Source organism: Lygodium microphyllum, chromosome 5, assembly GCF_053477565.2.
Source record: "Lygodium microphyllum isolate KBCC chromosome 5, Lygodium_microphyllum_v1.1.10, whole genome shotgun sequence".
NCBI lineage: Eukaryota > Viridiplantae > Streptophyta > Polypodiopsida > Schizaeales > Lygodiaceae > Lygodium > Lygodium microphyllum.
Window position 1 is genome coordinate 51,659,615 of NC_141139.1, and position 18,731 is coordinate 51,678,345.

The 18,731-nt window shown below is 39.5% G+C and overlaps 1 protein-coding gene across 1 annotated transcript; it reads left to right on the forward strand.

Annotated features, from left to right (window-relative positions):
• The first annotated feature begins 321 nt into the window (after positions 1 to 321).
• Positions 322 to 1,445, forward strand: LOC148035819 (major pollen allergen Aln g 1-like). The gene is made up of 2 exons (XM_087677832.1): positions 322 to 645; positions 990 to 1,445. The coding sequence occupies exons 1-2, from the start codon at positions 450 to 452 to the stop codon at positions 1,295 to 1,297; spliced, it is 504 nt and encodes a 167-aa protein (XP_087533958.1). The 5' UTR covers positions 322 to 449; the 3' UTR covers positions 1,298 to 1,445.
• The last annotated feature ends 17,286 nt before the right edge of the window (positions 1,446 to 18,731 follow it).

The window sequence follows — 18,731 nt, forward strand, 5'->3', positions numbered from 1 at the left end:
ATAATTTGGGTGTCCCTTCAAATTAAAGCAGCGATAACGAATTGGGTAAAATACATGAATTCTAGAAGATGCATGTGAGGGGGAGGGTTCTCGCGTCACAATCACAGACCATCTGGAGCACGTGGCACCCCCTAAATTTCAAAGCCGCGTCCTGGGACGTGCGTATTTGTTATTCAATTCAATAGTAGTATGATTGCGGCCCTTTAAACAATAGTAGTAATGAACCAACCATAATAATAGGAAGAGTCCTATTACAACAGAACAACCATAATAATAGAAGGTGTCTGGAGACTCGGATCCTATATAAAGGGGATCGGGGCAGCTTGGTGGATACTCGAGCTAGATCTGTAAGTAGAGAGAGAGAGAGGCGGGCTTGCAGTAGCTATACGGGCCAGGGTGTGTTTGTGGCAGAATAACAGTCTAAGAGGTACGTATAAGCGAATTACAACATGGCGAAGGTGGTAGAGGTGTTCGACGTGCCCGTGAAGCATCCAGCGTCCCGCATGTGGAAAGCCCTGGTGGAGGATGCCCACGTCACCCTGGTGACCGCCGTGCCTGGCATCTACCAAAGCATAGACCTCAAGGAAGGCGCTACGTGGGCCACGCCCGGGAACCTGGCCTACGTCAAGTTCGGCAAGAACATGGGTAAGATGACAGCGTACTAATATATATACACACGCTCCGGTCAGTACAAGGAACTCTCTTTGTCTCTGGTGGGGAGATAATTGGGATTTGGGCGGCGGGGCGGGGCGGGGCGGGGCGGAAGAGAGTGAGAGAGAGAGAGAGGGGCTAGTAAGTGGGCGTGTGTCAGTGTGTGTGGGTGTGCAGGTGTTTTGTTTTGAAAGAGAGAGAGAGAGAGGGGGGGGACGCGACAATGCTCGCTCTACGCCTGATTCCGCGATCAGTGCAGCAGATCTTTCAATGACTAATAATACAGCAGAATATCCTTCGACTAGCACGATTATTTCAATGTATTGGCGCGCCTGCAGGTGACTTCCATGGCTTCAACTTCGTGAAGAACAAGTGCGAGCACGCGGACCGCAACACCCGTGAGGCGACATGGAGCATCGTGGAAGGGTGCGGCCTAGGCACCCACTGGCGCAACTTCCATCACACCATCAAAATTACGGGTGCGGCTGATCACGCAGGCTCCTGTGTGGTCCACCACACCCTCCAGTTCGAGAGCATTGGCGACCATAGCCTTCTTGAGGTGTACAAGCGCAAGGCCATCGAGACTACCCATGGCATCGCTGCTTTCCTGGATGCCAACCCAAACTTCGGCTGCGTTGGCAACTGAAGACATCTTCTAAGATACAGGCACGACAGTCTACCTTATATACTAACTAATAAAGGTCGTGCCCTAACTCCCTCATAAGGATCCTCCACTGTAACTGCAGCTGTGGCTTCTTGACTTTAGTCTCACAATGAAACGATGACTTCCTGGAGTGCTTGTTGCAGCTATACATGTCTCACAAGATGGTTTAAGCCCAATAAAATGCCAAAAGCCTAGCTTCGTAAATAAGTAATTTTTGTGGCACATTGATAAGTCGTAATAGTCGAACGACAAAATGAATGGGAATTTCAACAGATAGTATTAAAGGACACTAGTGACAACGAATGAGGCCCATGGACACCCATATTGACGACGTATTTGTTGAGCTTTGAAAGAAAAAAACAGCTTAGAAGTGTGTCCAACCTCATGCTAAGCAACGTATCACATGACACATATCCAATATTGCGAGTATTTCACAAAGAAAATATGCAATTTCAATTCGGCACCTTTACCTGTCGCACTCCAATTACAATTCTTACACAACGATTTAAATGTGTTACAATTTCATGCATTGATAAATGTGCAAATGGACGTGCTAAATTTTGGCCAAAAAACCCAAGGAGTTGCTAGTTATAGAACACAATTTCGCAACTAGTAGGTCTCTTTTCTTTTTTGGCGCCTCTTTTTGCATGTTGATGGGGCATTGTTTTCAACAATACATAGAAAAAAATACCTATGTTCAACTGCCGATGTGCATGTATAGCCTAGACTACCTTTTACATTTGTCTAACTTATGTTTATCCACTCCCCACCACGATTTATGCAAGAAAAACACAAACTAAACTACCAAAGCTATAAAATCACATGATAAGAGAGTAATAAATGTTCAAATTCTTCAAGGAACTTAAGAAACAAGAAGTGGAGAAGTAAGAAGAAGATTAGAAAAATACTCAATTTTGGTATTGAAGAAGAACCTCCCCCACTTCTTTGTCAATTCACGTAGCACTCCTTTTCTTGGAGATAGATTTCAATAAATGATGAACTTCAATCCCATGTCTAGCCTCTATGTGTTCAAATGCCTCCGATCTTCTTAATTATTTCTTGTATCTGCATATTTTCATTAATGAAAATTTTAAATGCGTATCGTCATAAAGTATTATAGAGAAAGAGCATCTTATTTTGGCTATTATTTGTTATATTACCTACACAATTATCTGTGCTATGATATGCATGTTTATTTGTTTCACTATATATGTGTTTATGTGTGCTGTTCTCTATTGATAATAGATGAAAGCTACAAAATTAATGTATTTTTAGTTGCATGTGTGGTCTTGTATTACATTCTAGCAGATTTGGAAAAGTACCCAATTCTGGTATTGAAAAAGAACCTCCCCCACTTTTTTGTCAATTCAAGTAGCACTCCTTTTCTTGGAGATAGATTTTAATAAATGACAAACTTCAATTCCCATGTCTATCCTCTATCTATTCAAATCTCTCCTATCTTATTTCTTCGTTGTACTTGCATATTTTCATTAATGAAAATTTTAAATGCATGCAGTCATAAAGTATTATAGAGAAAGAGTATCTTATTTTAGCTACTATTTGTTGTATTACCTACACAACTATATGTGCTATAATATGGATGTTTATTTGTGTCACTATATATGTGTTTATGTGTGCCGTTCTCTATTGATAATAGTTGAAAGCTACAAAATTAATGTATTGTTTGGTGTAGTTGTATGTGTGGTCTTGTACTACATTCTAGCAGATGCAATATATTCGAACACAATAGAAGCTTATCGAAGAAATAAAGTAAGGTCAAGTAAAAGATTTCTCTATTATAATAGATGAAAGCTACAAAAAAAATGTATTGTTTGGTGTTGTTGTATGTGTGGTCTTGTACTACATTCTAGCATATTATGCAATATATTGAAACACAATAGAATCTTATCTAAGAAATAAAGTAAGGTCAAGTAAAAGATTTCTTTCATGTGTAAGAGAAAAAAAAAACTAAAAACACTATGAAAAAAGCGAAGAGAAAGAGCAACAAACAGAAAGAGAAAGTTCTAGAGAACCTCAAAAGAATAAGTAGCAAAATAAAAAAGAAAATGATGAAAAAGAAGAAGAAGAGAGAAAAGAGGAGAAGGGATAATGTATACATGGTTTAGGATATAAAGAAGAACATCCTTCTCTTCCTCATTGGTGTATGCAATACTTTTTTACTTGGAGATAGAAGGAAATAGCTTCTCTCTTGTGTCTCCATGTTTTTGCCCTCGAAGTACTTTTCTCTCTATTTGATCTTTCAGTAGTACGGCTTTCAAAAAACTTAATGTGACTACATTGTGTTTTATAATATTTTATATACCAAATGCATGTTTAAATTTGTGTCTACAACCACCACTAAATGTGAGTATAAATGTGTTTGTAAAAAAGCTTTTAATTTGTAAATACTTATAAACATGTCTATAAATTCCCATAGGATTGGTTATGAACATACTCAAAACTCTGCTTATAAATGCACTCATAAAGTTGCTCAAAAACTACGCATAAACTTCCTAATAAGCATGCTAGTTAACATACTTATAAATATATTAAGACGAGGCTAGAGGTGCAATTTTAAATGTGAAAAAGAAAGTTGTGTGCACCTATGGTTGGCCCTAAACATGGGTTAATGGTGGTGAAACTTTTTGGTGCATTTACAAGTGTATTTAGTTGTTTGTGTGATAGTTTTTAGTGGCTATGAGGATAAACATGATTATTCTTTCATTGTGTTGTAGTGGTAGAGTATTATGTGCTTTATTAAATGGCATACTAAAGAATCCCATGAAGAACAAAAAGATAATGACCTAGAATGAAGTAAAAGATCCATATATTCTATCTTTTAAAGTCACATCATGCACTTTGAATAACACTATAAAGAAAGAAGGTTCTATGCTTGAAAGTAGATGCTTATTTTTTAATAAGAAAAAAAAAGGTGGTGCATCTATGAGTGTCTTTAAAAATTTGTATCTATACAATGTCGTGACACTACATGTAATTTATTGAGAGAGAAGCATATGAACCCTACGTATGCAAGGGTGGATAAGGGTAGTTGGGTGTGAAAGGATTGGAGGGTAGGGAAACCCCTAACCCTAGCCATCTAGAGGCTATTTAAACAACTTAGAGCTCACGCTCAATGTAAGAGAGTGTACCAATTGTACTTGTGAACAACGCATTAAATAAGATCTTCTTCTTATACTTGAGTTCTCTCTCCCTCTTGTGCATACCTTCTCATGCTCTTACTCTAATAGTGCAACATGGTATCAGAGCTAGCTCTGATCCAACAAGCTTGCTTCAACTTCATAATTTCCCACTAAGTGCACAAGAGTATGCTATTTTTCTCATAATACCTTTTTACATCCATAGATGCTTGCCATATTCACCTCTGTTGTTGGAGGACCCTGGAAGAGAAAAATAGAACATTTTAGCTCAAGATTTATTCTAAAGATTTGTTCCCTAACTCATGGCGCAGCATCCTGGCATGTCAAATGTTGGCGGTAAAGGTGCCTCCACCTAGCCCTTCGTGTATTTCTACACTGACACTACCCACCACTGCACACTGTAGGTGGTGGGCGCCCGCCACAGTCACTTATTCTTGATTCTTTTAGTGACAGTTTGAATAAAGGAAGGCCCAACCACACATTGTGGTTGTTGGAGTTCCCACTTTTGTGTCTCTCTCTCTCTTGGCTCTTGCTCTCCATCCGCCATAGCTCTCACCGCCAAGCTTCTTCCTCTTGGGTTCCATTTCCCTTTCAACTAGTATAAAAGAAAAGGCATTGGAGCTTTCCCGACATTCTCTTCAGGCCGGATTTAAAGAGCTTCAACCCGAGCTTCAAAGGCAACCATGGCACCTTGATTTGTAGGTATGTTTTGATCTCTCGTCTCCTCTTGGAGCTTCCAAACCTTCATTGGCTTCTTCCCGAGCTGCATTGGAGCCCCCTTGACCTTGCCAAGTGCCATCGAGGGGTGTTATAGATCCCCCATCCCCTAGGAATAGACAACACAATTTTTGGTGCATTTTTAGGGGGTTGGGCTGATCTACTCCCCAGCATTTTCCTACTTCTCCTCACGGCAACCTTCCTGAGCATTGCTTGACTCCCTAGCATTGGTACTTGAATCTCAGTGATCGATTTGTGTGCTTTTCCCTTCAGCCCTTTGCTGTATACATAGTCCCAGGACTGGCAAAATAGGGCAGTGCTTGACATTTACTGTTTAATGCTTCTTGGAATTGCCTGTTTGATGCTTATTCGTGCCCGATGATACCGTGATGTTATGGGATGCTATGTCTATGCTTTGGGATTGATTTGGGATTGATTTGGAGCAAAATTGAGCACTGCTTTAGCTTCATATAATAGTAAATTGCTTGTTGTAATACAGTGGGCTAAAGCGCATTTACTTGGTGTATGCATTGGTTTATGGATAGGGGGTGCTTCCTAGAGGTTTGAATGATCATACTGATGTAACTGGAGATTGTCAAATGCTTCTTCTTTGTTTGGGAATGCTTTTGAGCTTGTATTAAGCTCTGACTTAGTTGTTCTTCACTAGAATTTGGCTTCAGTTGGCATGCTTTGGACTGGTCTATGCCTATTGTCACTGCTTGAGATTTAGGCTTCTTGCATTTATTCCTTGGTCAGATATGGATGCCACTTGGTTTGCCCATGCTTGACAATTACTTGGAGATTTATCTTCAGATGTATTTGAGCATTTTGGATCTACTGGGCATTACATTTGGTTGTCAGTTACATACTCTTTGTATGCTTTTAGCTGGCTTATGCTTTACGGGTCTGAGATAGCTTGGGATTTATGCTCTTGATGTACCCTATTGGGATTTGGCATGTTTGATACTTTGTATTTGATCTTTTAGAGTGTTTCTTGCTCTCTTTGCATTTGACTTCACTTCCAGTGGGAGCCTCTTGATATATTCGGATGTACACAGAGTCTTATTTACATATGAGCTTGAGCTTGTGGGACAGTTACATGCATTTTCTCTCTTGAGAGCTTTATGTCTGCAGTTTGTCTATAGTGGGCTGATTTGATATGCCTATTGGGGCAGGCACTTATCTCTGTCATAGTTATTGGTACCTTCTTGCCCCTGGAAACTCACTGTTGGATGTTTCTTGTTACCTAGCAGTTGTAGTGACATATGTATCACTGATTGCTTCATTTGGGGACACTTTTACATACTGTTGTCATTTATTATAGCAAGCTAAAATTTGCAGATTTGGAGCACTTCTATGAGGTAAATGCTTAGTATTTCTTGTTATCTTGGTTATATTTGGTGGGCAGGTGCTTCTCATTGTGAAATCCACCCTTTCAGTCAGTTTTAGCAGTGGTTTTAGTGCATTTTGTGCTAATTATAGCAACCTGAAGTTTTACTTTTTTGCTTTGATTTGGGACAATATGGCTAGTCATCTAAAAGACATAGCTTTCTTTAACATTGCCAAGTTGGATGGTACCAACTATGGGTATTGGAAGTCCCAAATATGGTAGGTTTTGGTGCAGAAGTTGCAGATTAAACCCTTGCATTTCAAGGGTGTTAAACATGAGGATATGGATGATGATGTTTGGATGGAAGTTGATGAGCTATGCAAGTCTACCATTATTTTGCCACTCTCAGAAGAGGTCCATCATAATGTTGTTGAAGATGAAAATCAGAGTGCATGGGATTTATGGGAGAAGATTCAGGAGCTCTATTGATAGCAGAGTCCTGCACCACATATGTATTGGTTGAAGCAGTTAATGGACCTTCGCATGAAGGAGGGGACCTCCCTTTCATCTCATTTCAGTCAGTTTCATGCTATCATGAAGAGTCTGTTGCCACAGGGTATTGAGTTCAAAGACAACTTGCACCCTTTGTTTTTGCTTGGCACCTTGCCTAAATCATGTGATGTATTCCGTACTACCATATACATGAACAAGCTTGATGGGATGAAAATCAAAGATGCTGAGAGGGCTTTATTGACTGAGGAAATCAACATGAGAAACAATGATGCTTCCTACTCTTCACATGCATTGACCGTTAGAGGTGGTAGAAATGGTAGGCATGATAATGATCATAAGGGGCTGGAACTCTCAGAAGTCCAGGTCCAAGTCACATGGTCCCAATAAGTCCCATGGATGCAAGTTTGGTCTTTCCTGTCATTATTGTGGGAAAGCAGGACATATTAGGCCGCAATGCCATAAAATGCACAATGATAAGCACAAGGAAAAGGGAAAAGAAAAAGAGCAGGAAAAGTCTTCTGAGCGCAGTCTTGTACCTGCAAAGTCTAGTATGAAGATAGAAGAGGTTAATATCATGCAGGCCATTGATTCAGATGATGATTACATACTTGCAGCTTCTTCATGCGATGCCTTATAGACTTTTGAGATACATTCTATTTATGTGTAGTGCTAGCTCTTGGATTTGCGTATGTCGTTTCATGTGGCATCCTATAGACATTGGTTTCATACCTATCATACCATGTCTAGTTTTGTGGGTCTTGGTGATAACAGGTCTCTTCACATTTTGGGCATTGGAGATGTTAGGCTGCAGTTTTCCTATGGCAGTTCTTTTGTTTTGCATGATGTACACCATGTACCTATGTTGACTCACAACCTTATGTCAGTTGGAAAACTTGATGATGTAGGGTATTTTGTGTCTTTTGGAGACTTTGCATAGAAGATTACTTGTGGTAGGCTTGTACTTGCAAGAGGTGCCAAGTCTGGCAGCCTTTATCCCTTGTATTTGGAGCTACATTGGATCATGTTTTGTCTATGGGTTCTATTCCCCATGTATCCCTTTGGCATGATCGTTTGGGGAATATGTCTCTTAAAGGAATGAAAATTCTCCGTGCTTTGCAGTATCTTCTACCTTTTGACTCTTCGCATTTTGATTCTTGTGATCATTGTTTGTATGGCAGGTAGACTAGAAATACGCATAAAAAGTCTAGTAAGAAACGCATGGGTGAGCCCTTGGCACTTACACTCAGATGTATGTGGGCCCATGTCCTGTCAGTCACTTGGTGGGGCAAGTACTTTGTTACTTTCATAGATGATTACTCACGTAAGGTTTGGGCTTATTTGAGAGAATCTAATGTCTTAGACACATCTCAGCGTTGGTTTGTATTGGTAGAGAACAAGTCTAAGAAAAGGCTAAAATGCCTAGCGTTGGTTTGTATTGGTAGAGAACAAGTCTAAGAAAAGGCTAAAATGCCTAAGTTCTAATAATGGGGGTAAGTATGTATCACATAATTTTGAGTAGTTTTGTGATGAGTAGGGTATTAAGTGTCAGTTGACCACCACTTACACCCTTTTGTAGTATGCTTAGCTAGGCTGGCTTACCGCATCACTTTTGGGTTGAGGCAATTACTACTGCAGTGCATCTTACTAACAGGTCACCTAGTAGTAGCATTGACTTTCAGGTTGTTGTAGAGGAGGTATGGGCAAGCAAGCCCCCCTCTTATGATCATTTGCATGTCTTTGGATGTGAGACATTTTTCCATGTGCCCAAGGACAAACACAATAGGCTAGATCCTAAAAGTATCAAGTGCATTTTCATTGGCTATGGAGATGCAGGAGAGATGGGTTACCATCTATGGGATCTGTACGCATGGAAAGTTATTCGTAGCCATGATGTCATCTTTCATGAGGACAAAATGCATATGTAGTCTGAGAAAGTGGTTGAGGTACATAGAGTTATCTTTTAGGAAGAGCCACCTAATCTCGTTCAGCCCCCACTCCACAGCCAGCTAGACAGCGTGCAGCATCACCTAATGCTCATGACCCAGATGTTAGACATGCTGATGTTAGACAGGATGTCAGTTAGGCAATGGAGCCTAGCTTGAGGCATTCTAGCAGAGATAGATGACCTCCTAATCGTTTTGCACCCTCTATAGATTATGTACTGGTTACAGATGCAGGAGAGCCTCTCACTTATGATGAGGCTATGAGCATGGGTGATTGTCACTCTTGGGAGAGGGCTATGCATCTGAGCTTGACTCATTGCATAAGAATCAGACTTGGGATTTAGTTTCCTTGCCTCAAGGTAAGACGGCTTTGCCATGCAAGTGGGTGTACAAGCTGAAAAGTACCCCTGGACACCCCAAGCTGGCATAAAAGGATCGATTGGTTGCTAAGGGTTTTAAGAAAAATCATGGTGTTGACTTTGATGAAGTCTTTTCTCCTGTGGTCAAGATGACCACCCTACACTTAGTCTTGGACTTGGTTGCACAGCTTGACGTGAACTTGTACTAGATGGATGTCCAGTTGGCTTTTCTACATGGAGACTTGCATGATGAGATTTACATGGAGTAGCCTAAGGGCTTTGCAGACCCTAGTAGGGAACACCTAGTGTGTAAGCTAAAGAAGAGTCTATATGGCTTGAAGCAGGCACCTAGGGAATGGTACCATAAGTTTGATATGTTCATGCAGTCACATGGCTACAACTGTAGTGCAATGGATCCGTGCTTGTACACGAAGAAAGCGCATGACAGTTCTTTACTGATTTTGGTACTCTATGTGGATGACTTGGCTTTAGCAGGGACAACTCATGAGGAGCTAGATTTTCTTAAGGCTCTGCTCAAAAAGATCTTTGAGATGAAATATCTAGGACATGCCTCTCTTATACTTGGTATGCGCAATAGATCTCAGGGACTACTCTATCTATCATAGAGGGAGTACATTCATAAAGTCCTTGAGTGCTTTCGCATGTTGGATGTTAAGCCTATTGGCTATCCATTACCTTATCATGTGAAGGTTTCACAGGTCAATTGTCCGTAGACAGATGAGCAGAGGGCCCAGATGGCCAAGATGCCCTATGCATCCAATGTGGGTTGTCTTATGTATGCCATGATAGCCACCCGTCCAGATATAGCTTTTGCAGTTGAGGTTGTGGCACGTTATATGGGTACACCTAGCAAGAAACATTAGGATGCCATCAAGGGTATCATGGCACAACAGATATGTGCCTCTGCTATGGCAGCCATGATATAGGAGTCATGGGATACACTGAGTCTGATTATGCAGGACATGTAGATTGTAGGAAGTACACTTTTGTCTATGTGTTCACTTATACTAGAGGGGCTATCTCTTGGATATCCAGGGCGCAGAAGTGTACAACTCTTTCTATTATAGAGGTCGAGTATATTGTAGCCACATAGGCTTACAAGGAGGCTATCTGGTTAGGCCATTTGATTGCAGACCTTGGTATGACAGATGCTAGGCCTACACTACATTCGAATTCTATGAGTGCCATTCAGTTGGCCAAGAATCTGATCTTCCATGCGAAGATGAAACATATTGGGGTGATGTATCACTTTATTCATGAGAGCCTATGCCTAGCCCCTCATGTATTACTACATTGACAATACCCGCCACTGCACACAACAGGTGGCAAGTGCCCATCATAGTCACTTATTATTTTATATTCTTTTAGTAACAGTTTGAATAAAGGAAGGCCATCATATATTTTGGTTATTGGAGTTTTCACTTTTGAGTATCTCTCTCTCTTGGCTCTTGTTGTCCATCCACCATAGCTCTCACTGCCAAGCTTCTTCCTCCTGGGTTCCCCTTCCCTTTCATCAAACCTGGATATTGGAAGTGCAACAGATTGGCATTGTAGGAAATGTAGAAAAGGTTCTATTTTTTATCATGTAATGTTTAGCAAGCCACCACGTGCTAAGCACGTGCTATGGAAGATGCACTGTGGGTGAGATTCATGAGGCATTTGTAGCTCCATAAGCGAGCTATCTACACCTCATATGGTTCAACGAAATTCCCCCTCTATCGCTTACAATTAATAGAAGTTCTTTGTGGAAACCATACCATAGTCCAAGCTTGAAAGCTTGGTGTTTTTGAAAATTTCCACCCATTGAAATCATCAACAGTGATTTTCATAACTGATTTAAGTCTTTTGGAGCCTGTTGGAGATATGGAAGCTCCACCTTAGGTCCAACACACTTATAAACATATACTATGAGATTAGTGCTTGTAACCACTAATGCTACATTTCATAGCCATGATCTTGCTTCTTATTAGTATGTGGAAGATGTTTTATATTAAATCTTAGTATTGAGGAGATTAGTTCTACCTTAAGAATATTCATTGAGTGCTTAATTTTCATCATTCTTCTTGATCATGGTAAGGCTATGTGTAGGTTATAAACACATAGACCATTGTCCTCATCCCTCATCTCATCTTGTAAGACATTGCATTTGAGCTTGCTAGTTATTAATCATTTCATTTTCTTCGGTATTTATTGGCCATTGTCATGCCGCTACACGGACACAGTGTGAAAAACTCTAAAGTGCATCCTCATTCATCTTTCTTATCGATCTAGAAAGTCAATGGCATTCTTATTGATCTAGAAAGTCAATGGCATATTAGTCATTAGTGTTGGTGTCTGTAGTGTGAATGGTTTAAAAACACTAGATTTTTAGGCAAGTACTTGTAAATATCCAAAAGATGTAGACAACTTTTAGAACAATATGACATGTAAAAAAAAGCAAGTAGCTTTCAGTCATTTTTGGGGGATTCTATGCAAAAAGAAGGATTAGTGAAATCGCGAGAATACTGACCAAATGTTCTCGTATTTTATCCCCCTTTCGAAGCCAACAGAAGCATCAGATTGGTAATATAAGTAATAGAGAGGAAGCTACTCTTTATACACATTTTTGATCTACAAGAGATTTATCTTCTTAGGATTTAGAAATAAATTGAGAGGCTTCACCTATATAAGTGTTCTTCTACATCTTCTATTTCTCTGAACCCCTTCTCTTTTGTCTACTCCTCTCCTTGAATATCCCTTCATCCTAGTATCTCTTACCCCCATGGTAGACTTTCAATCCTTAATGCTATGACAGTGGTAAACCCAACGTGAAAGTTGATAGTAAGTGTGTAAAGATAGGGGATTCTATAGGTTCAAGTGGTGGTGATGGTTTACAACAAATGATTGCTTTGTTGCACAAACAACAACAACAATAGTTTCTACAAAAATAGAGATGCAAACTCGACAAGAAGTAGAAAGAATTCATTCCTTAGCTATGAATGCATTGAAGGCTCATGGGGCACCCAATATATATGGAGTCCATATTTCTCCTATTTGGCCATGCATGCATTGCATGATCAGATTGATGAGTTATATAGAAGAGGTACTGATTGGGCAGCTTTTAAGAAAGCTTTGAAAGAAGAGTTTTTCTTGGAAGATGTAGGATTTCTAACTAAGAAGACATTTGGAGATTGAATTGAAAATCCCAATAAAGGGTTGGCTACTATAGATTTGCTCCATGAATTTGAAAGTCAATACATGCAGTTGGATGCCGATGAGTAGCAATCATTGGAGAGTCAAAAAATTGATTTGTTTTTTAAGGCTATAGATCCTGTCTTGCAGGAGAAGCTAGCTCATCGTTTAGAAGATGCCTCTTCTAAAAATAATATTAGGCTAACGTAACTAAGACAATACATATGTTAATAAAGAGAGAGCAGATGAAATTAAGATGGGGTACAAACTCCACACTTGTGAGAGGTTAGAAGGGGGACTAAAATTACAACCAAGGCACTTGTGGCTATGGTAAAACAACTGGCTATACCTATTGTTCCAACTCTTAAAGGTGATGCTGTGGATGAAATAATCAAAGACATGTGTGGTTTGAGACTGAATTTGATAGAAATCTATGCAAAGGTTTAAAAGTTGGATGTTAAGGTAGAAGTTAAGGTTATCTCTAATATTAGTTGCAAGTCTTCCATGATATGCTATCCTTGTTTGTTAGCCATATTGTGTGTTAAGTTGCCACAAATTGTCCATGATGCCAGGAGGCATATTTCACGGTGGATTTTGTGCCACGGTGGATTCCGTGAGGTTTTATGGTGGATTCCGTAAACTTTGATGACCGGGGATCATACACAAAGTGGATTCTTTGTGCGAGAAGTTGATGGGGACGCCTATCCTTTTCGGGTGTTTCATTAATTTAGTGTGTACATGGGTGATTCCATAGCAGGTGATTCCACAAAATGCATATTAAATTAATAAATGTTTATGCGTTTAGAGTGCGCACTCTTAATAAATTAAGGTTAGGATTGATTTCTAACCAGTTGATTTATTTATGTAGCTGAAGACTGCTAGGTATTCACTTTTGTCGGTTTAATCGTATTATTTTACTAACGATTGTGAATGCTTCAGTTGATGTGTAGAGATAGCATCAGTGGCGGAGGAAAGCATTGGAGGATAGCGAGTATTCGATTTATTATTTATATTTTGATGTGCGCATACCTTAGGCATGGCGCCTATATTTTGTCACGCCTATTTATTGAGGCGTTGGATATTTATTATTATTTTGTATGCGCATGGGTGCACAATTATGTTATTTGTACTTGGACATTGTATTGGGCATGCCAGACTCTTTGGGCACCGTCCATTAGCTTTATTCCTATTTTGTGTTAAAGCAAACTCAAAAGCTAAAAGCTTGCTATTTTGTAATTTGGGCTATTATTTGAGCTTGAAGATGATTAATACATTAAATACATGCTTTGTGGAGCACTCACACAGGGCATGGGGGGAGATGGCACCCAATTGGTCTCTTGTTCATGTGGTTCATGCTTTTTACATTGAGTTTTGTGCAAAAAGTAGAGTTCTATTGTTCTTGGGGACCTTGCGACATTCACTACGCGAGCATACAGCATCCAATCTGCGCACGAGTCTAGGTCCCATGGCATGTTAAGGTCAAGGTCAAGGTCAAGGTTATTCTCATTTGAGCTAGTACCTGCCATGGTATTTGTCTCCTAACTAACAAGTATCTCTATGAGGTCGACTAGGCTTGCTAAAGATGTGTCTATAATGCTAGTTAGTCCTTCCTTCCCTTAATGTTTGATGGTTCTATCTTCTCTAGATCTTTCTTTCTGGTATCTTGGGTCACTTGTTTGGTTGTTAGGATTGCACTCCTATTGGTGGGTTCATTTTAGCTTAATCCCCTTTAGTGTGTTCCTTGTTAATCCAATCAATGTGCAAATATACATACACTTATATGCTTGACCGAGTGTGACTCGATGGAAATTGTGTGAAATCAAGCTTTCCATCTTTCACATACGCTGAAGTGTCTAGAATGCAGAGTGTGACCTTCGATGAAGTGAATCACATCTAATCAGTTTCATGCTATTGCAGCTTTTTCACGTGGATCTTGACTACTCCTAGAATTAGTCAATTTTGGGTTTTTCATTGGTTTTGATATGTGATCTGATGGGTGTTCCACCTAGAAGGTCAAGTTGTTGGTCAAGTTGCTACCACGGGTAAGTAGTTGGTGGCCAGTTATTTTAGTCTATAAGGGAGCTCCAAGAGATCTAATGCTTACAGATTGCTTTTGAGTAGTTCTAGAGAAGGAATTTGTTTATCTTATCAAGTTCTATTAATACATAGTGCTTCAATTCATTTTGCTTTTTTGCCTTTAACTTGTGTACCTCTTTTCTATTCTTTTTCTTCTCTTCTATCTCCTATTCTCTATTTTCTTCTGTCTCTGATCCCCGGTGGATACAACCTTTCGACTAAAACCCCTACAACAGTGGTGAACCCAGTGTGGAAGGTCATCAAAAGGAAAGATAGGATAAAAGAACCTTCAAGCACAATTTCTAGTAATGTGTTGCAGCTTAGTGCAGAATATGAACATACTTATGGAAGGACAACAACAACAACAGGTGATGCAGGCTTCTACTCAAATCGAAACTGTTTTGATAAATGCTCTATTGGTAATATGAGCATAAGATGAAATTATTTGATGGTAGGAATGTATCTGCATATTTGCATGCCTATACTCAAAAGACGGAATTCTTTGGGGTGGCTCAACTTGCATAAAGCTAGTATTCTGTATGGGCTACTATGCATGAATTGAAAGCCCGAGTTACTAAAATATACATGCAAGATGCTCATTGGGTAGCATTCAAAAAGACACTAAGGGAAGAAATTTACATTGAAGACACCAATTTGATTAACTGCAAGACTTTCCAAGATTGGGTTCTACAACCCAACAAGGGTCTTATGGCTAAAAAGTTATTAAGAGAATTTGAAAGTTGGTTTGATACATTTAGATCTTGCAGAATAGCAAGCTCTTGCAAGTGAGAAGATTTAATTGTTTCTACAAGTGGCAGATCGTGAGCTTCAAGAGAAGGTTGATGATTTATTAGAGGATCAGATTACATAGACATGGCTTAAAACAAAGTGGAGACATGTTAAGGAAGCTATTACTATAGTGGTGAAAAAGCATAGAAGAAGAGAAAGATTGCATGTATCTAGCTTTCCTACCATTACGAGCAAAAGAGTTGATGTTTCAAGTAAGTCATCCGCTTCTGTCGCTATACCTATGGTTGCACCTATTTTTCCCAATGTTAGGGAGAAAGATGTACTAAATGAATTGGTCAAAGGCATGTGGGATCTTTAGTTGAAGTTTGCAAAATTGGATGAGAAAGGACAAGAGGAAAGGGGATGGGAAAAACCCCTAAACCAAGGAAAAGATGTATGTGGTGTGATAGTTTGCAACATGAAAGGAAGGATTATGTTGCTTATTAGGAGGCCTTGGCACACCAGCTCATCTTTTGGAAAGATGACAAGATCCATGCAAAAGAAATGGGATTGCCTCTTACTTTGAATTTTGGAAAGGGAGGTATGCAAAAGTTTTTGGAAGACTTAGCTATTTGAAATGCTTATGCAGTTGTTCATGCTTCTGCTTTTGGTCTACATTTGGATAAAATGCCTGGCCAAGTGATGGTTGGCCTGAAGGCTACAATATGGATACATGCTTTGCATGTAGTTGAAAAGAGAAAAGTTACTGATAGTGAAATGTGTCATGCAAGGCAAGACATCCATGACATAACTAGTTGGGGATCACCAATAGATGCATATTCAGTTGATGCAAAATTAGCAAAAGGAAAAAACACAGATGTACTTGTGGAAGAGAAACAAAAGAGAGATGAAGATAATGCAAGGATATCTAAGAGAGTGACAAGAAGAAGTGTAGATCCTCCTAAAGTTACAAATCAGTCACCTCTTGAGCATGTTATAGAGGGGTTGGGCATGAGCAAAAACAAGATAGCAAGCAAGAGGGCAAGCAATTGGGATATAAGTTATAGTCTAATATTGAGATATGCCTTGGAAGATCCTATAGTGGACTAGTCAGCCATTGCATCTATAGATTTTCTTAATGAATTTGAAGAGTCTTATGAAGATCATGTTTTTACTTAATGCACGGACTTAAATGGAGATTGGTGACTTGTTGGATGCACATGATTTGCAGGATAAAGGTATCATTTCTGGAGATAGTTCATGAGCTCAAGGATATAATATGCCTTTAAAGGATGTTAGATGTAATGCTCCAAAGCTTTGGGAACTATTTCAGATGTTTTATTATAAGCCTTATAGGCAATTCAAAGATGCTTCAAGATATGGATAGCTTCACTATTTTTGGTAATGGTGAGCATGTGTTGGATGCAAGTAAGGCTCAATTTATGTTTGATATGGTATACAATTGTCAGTGTAAGAATATTTCCATGCACGCGACTTTGGAAGAGCGTGCATGTTGCTATGTATTTGTTGATGGGTGCATTGATTGCATGTATATGGAGACTCAACAGCTTCTAATGTACCCACCTAAGGCCTGATGACCCTAGAGGGGATACTACGTATGGCTCAAGAGTTGTACAAATGCTGCGTATTTTTATCTATGATCTAGGGGGATGCCTTCTTATATGCATGATAAACGACAAGTTGATGCTATGGGTGTTTAACCTCGGTGGTGTATTGGTGTTACATACCAGAGGATGTGCAGGTTCAAAGGGGGTGGATGTCGTGTCGCCACGTGGACACAGTGTAAAAATCTCTAGAGTGCATCGTCATCCAAATTTCTTATTAATCTAGAGAGTCAATGCCATTTTATCCATTAGTACTAGTGTTCATAATATGGTTAGTTTCAAAGTACGAGATTTTTGGAGAAGTTTAGCATATTTTTTATATTTTGGATATTATTTCTTGTAAATATCCTAAAAAGCTATGGAAACTTCTAGAATAGGGTTCTATCTATACATAGTGCTTTGATTCATTATGATTTTTCTTTGAATTGTGTACCTCTTTTCTATTCTTTTTCTTCTCTTCTATCTCCTATTCTATATTTCCTTCTATCTCTGATCCCCAGTGGATATGACCTTTCGACCAAAACCCCTCTGACAATGCTCAAAGCAAACCTTGTTGCGTATATAATCTAGATACGATAGGTTATAAAACATTCGATCACCTTTAAACTACATCCCCTCTAGAATTCCAACTCCTCAATAGAGACCTCTACTCCTTCGTGAGAAGCTGCGATCAAGGCTCCATGTAGCCACTCCATGTAGCTCTATTGCAGGGCTCAAATCGGGCCCAGCATGGACCTGCAATGCATTTCTCCGTGTTAGTATACTCAGAAATAATAAGGTTTAATATTATTGAGATTAACCTTATTTTTAAATTCTACTCCTTGTAGATCAGCTAGTAGAGCCGTAGACATATTTTTTCCTATCCTGACAATCTTGTAGGGGCCATCCCATCTAGGTTCCAGATTCCCTGGAAACAGCTCCCTATGCGCATCGTAGTACAGAACTAATTTTCCTTTTTAAAGGTATACTTCTTTACTTTAAGGTCATGCAACTGCTTCATCTGATGTTTAGCTACCTCCTGGTGTAATAAGCTCTGCAATTTCAGCTCATCCAGGTGGGCTATGGTCGTGAAACGTTCAAAGACTACATCCTCATCTCCCAAAGAGTGGTTAATTACAAACCATATGGTTAGCAACTCGATTTCGAGGGGTAACACACACTCTTTTCCATAAACTAATTTAAATGGAGTATGGCTGGTAGCTTGCTTGAACGTTGTATTGTACGCCCATACTGCCATATATAACTTCTTGTCCCAATCTCGTTTCTTCTCTGAGACTATTTTAGAGATGATATCCACAAGCTACTTATTAGTACTTTCGACTTGCCCGTTGGCTGCGGATTATAGGGGGTTGTTTTGTTGTGCTTAATTTGCCAAGCTTCAATCGGGTTTCTGATTACTTTATTCAAAAATTGGGTTCCATGGTCTGACACTAGTTCCTTCAGTGGACCGAAACGATAGATAATCTGCTCTTAGAGGAAACTTGCAGTATCTTTTGCATTGTCCTTCTTTGTCGCCCATGCTTCTAAAAATTTTGTATAATAATGAGTTGCTACTATAATGTATCTCTTCTGAGTAGTAGACGACGGGGTGATAGGACCCACAAAGCAAATGCCCCACTTCTCAAATGAAAGTATAGCCATGATAGGCGTAAGTGGGCATTTCCTATTCTCTCTTCTATCATGTCTTTAACAAGTATCACATCTCTTAACGTACTCAAAGGAATCTTGGAAGATGGACGGCCACCAATATCTAGCTCTTAAAGCTTTCTGTGCC

What these genes read in the sequence shown, in the direction of transcription:
- LOC148035819 (XM_087677832.1), top strand. Translation starts at nt 450, where the DNA reads ATGGCGAAGGTGGTAGAGGTGTTCGACGTGCCCGTGAAGCATCCAGCG. An exon ending in CAAGTTCGGCAAGAACATGG is followed by an intron (nt 646 to 989) that starts GTAAGATGACAG and finishes GCGCGCCTGCAG; the next exon opens with GTGACTTCCATGGCTTCAAC.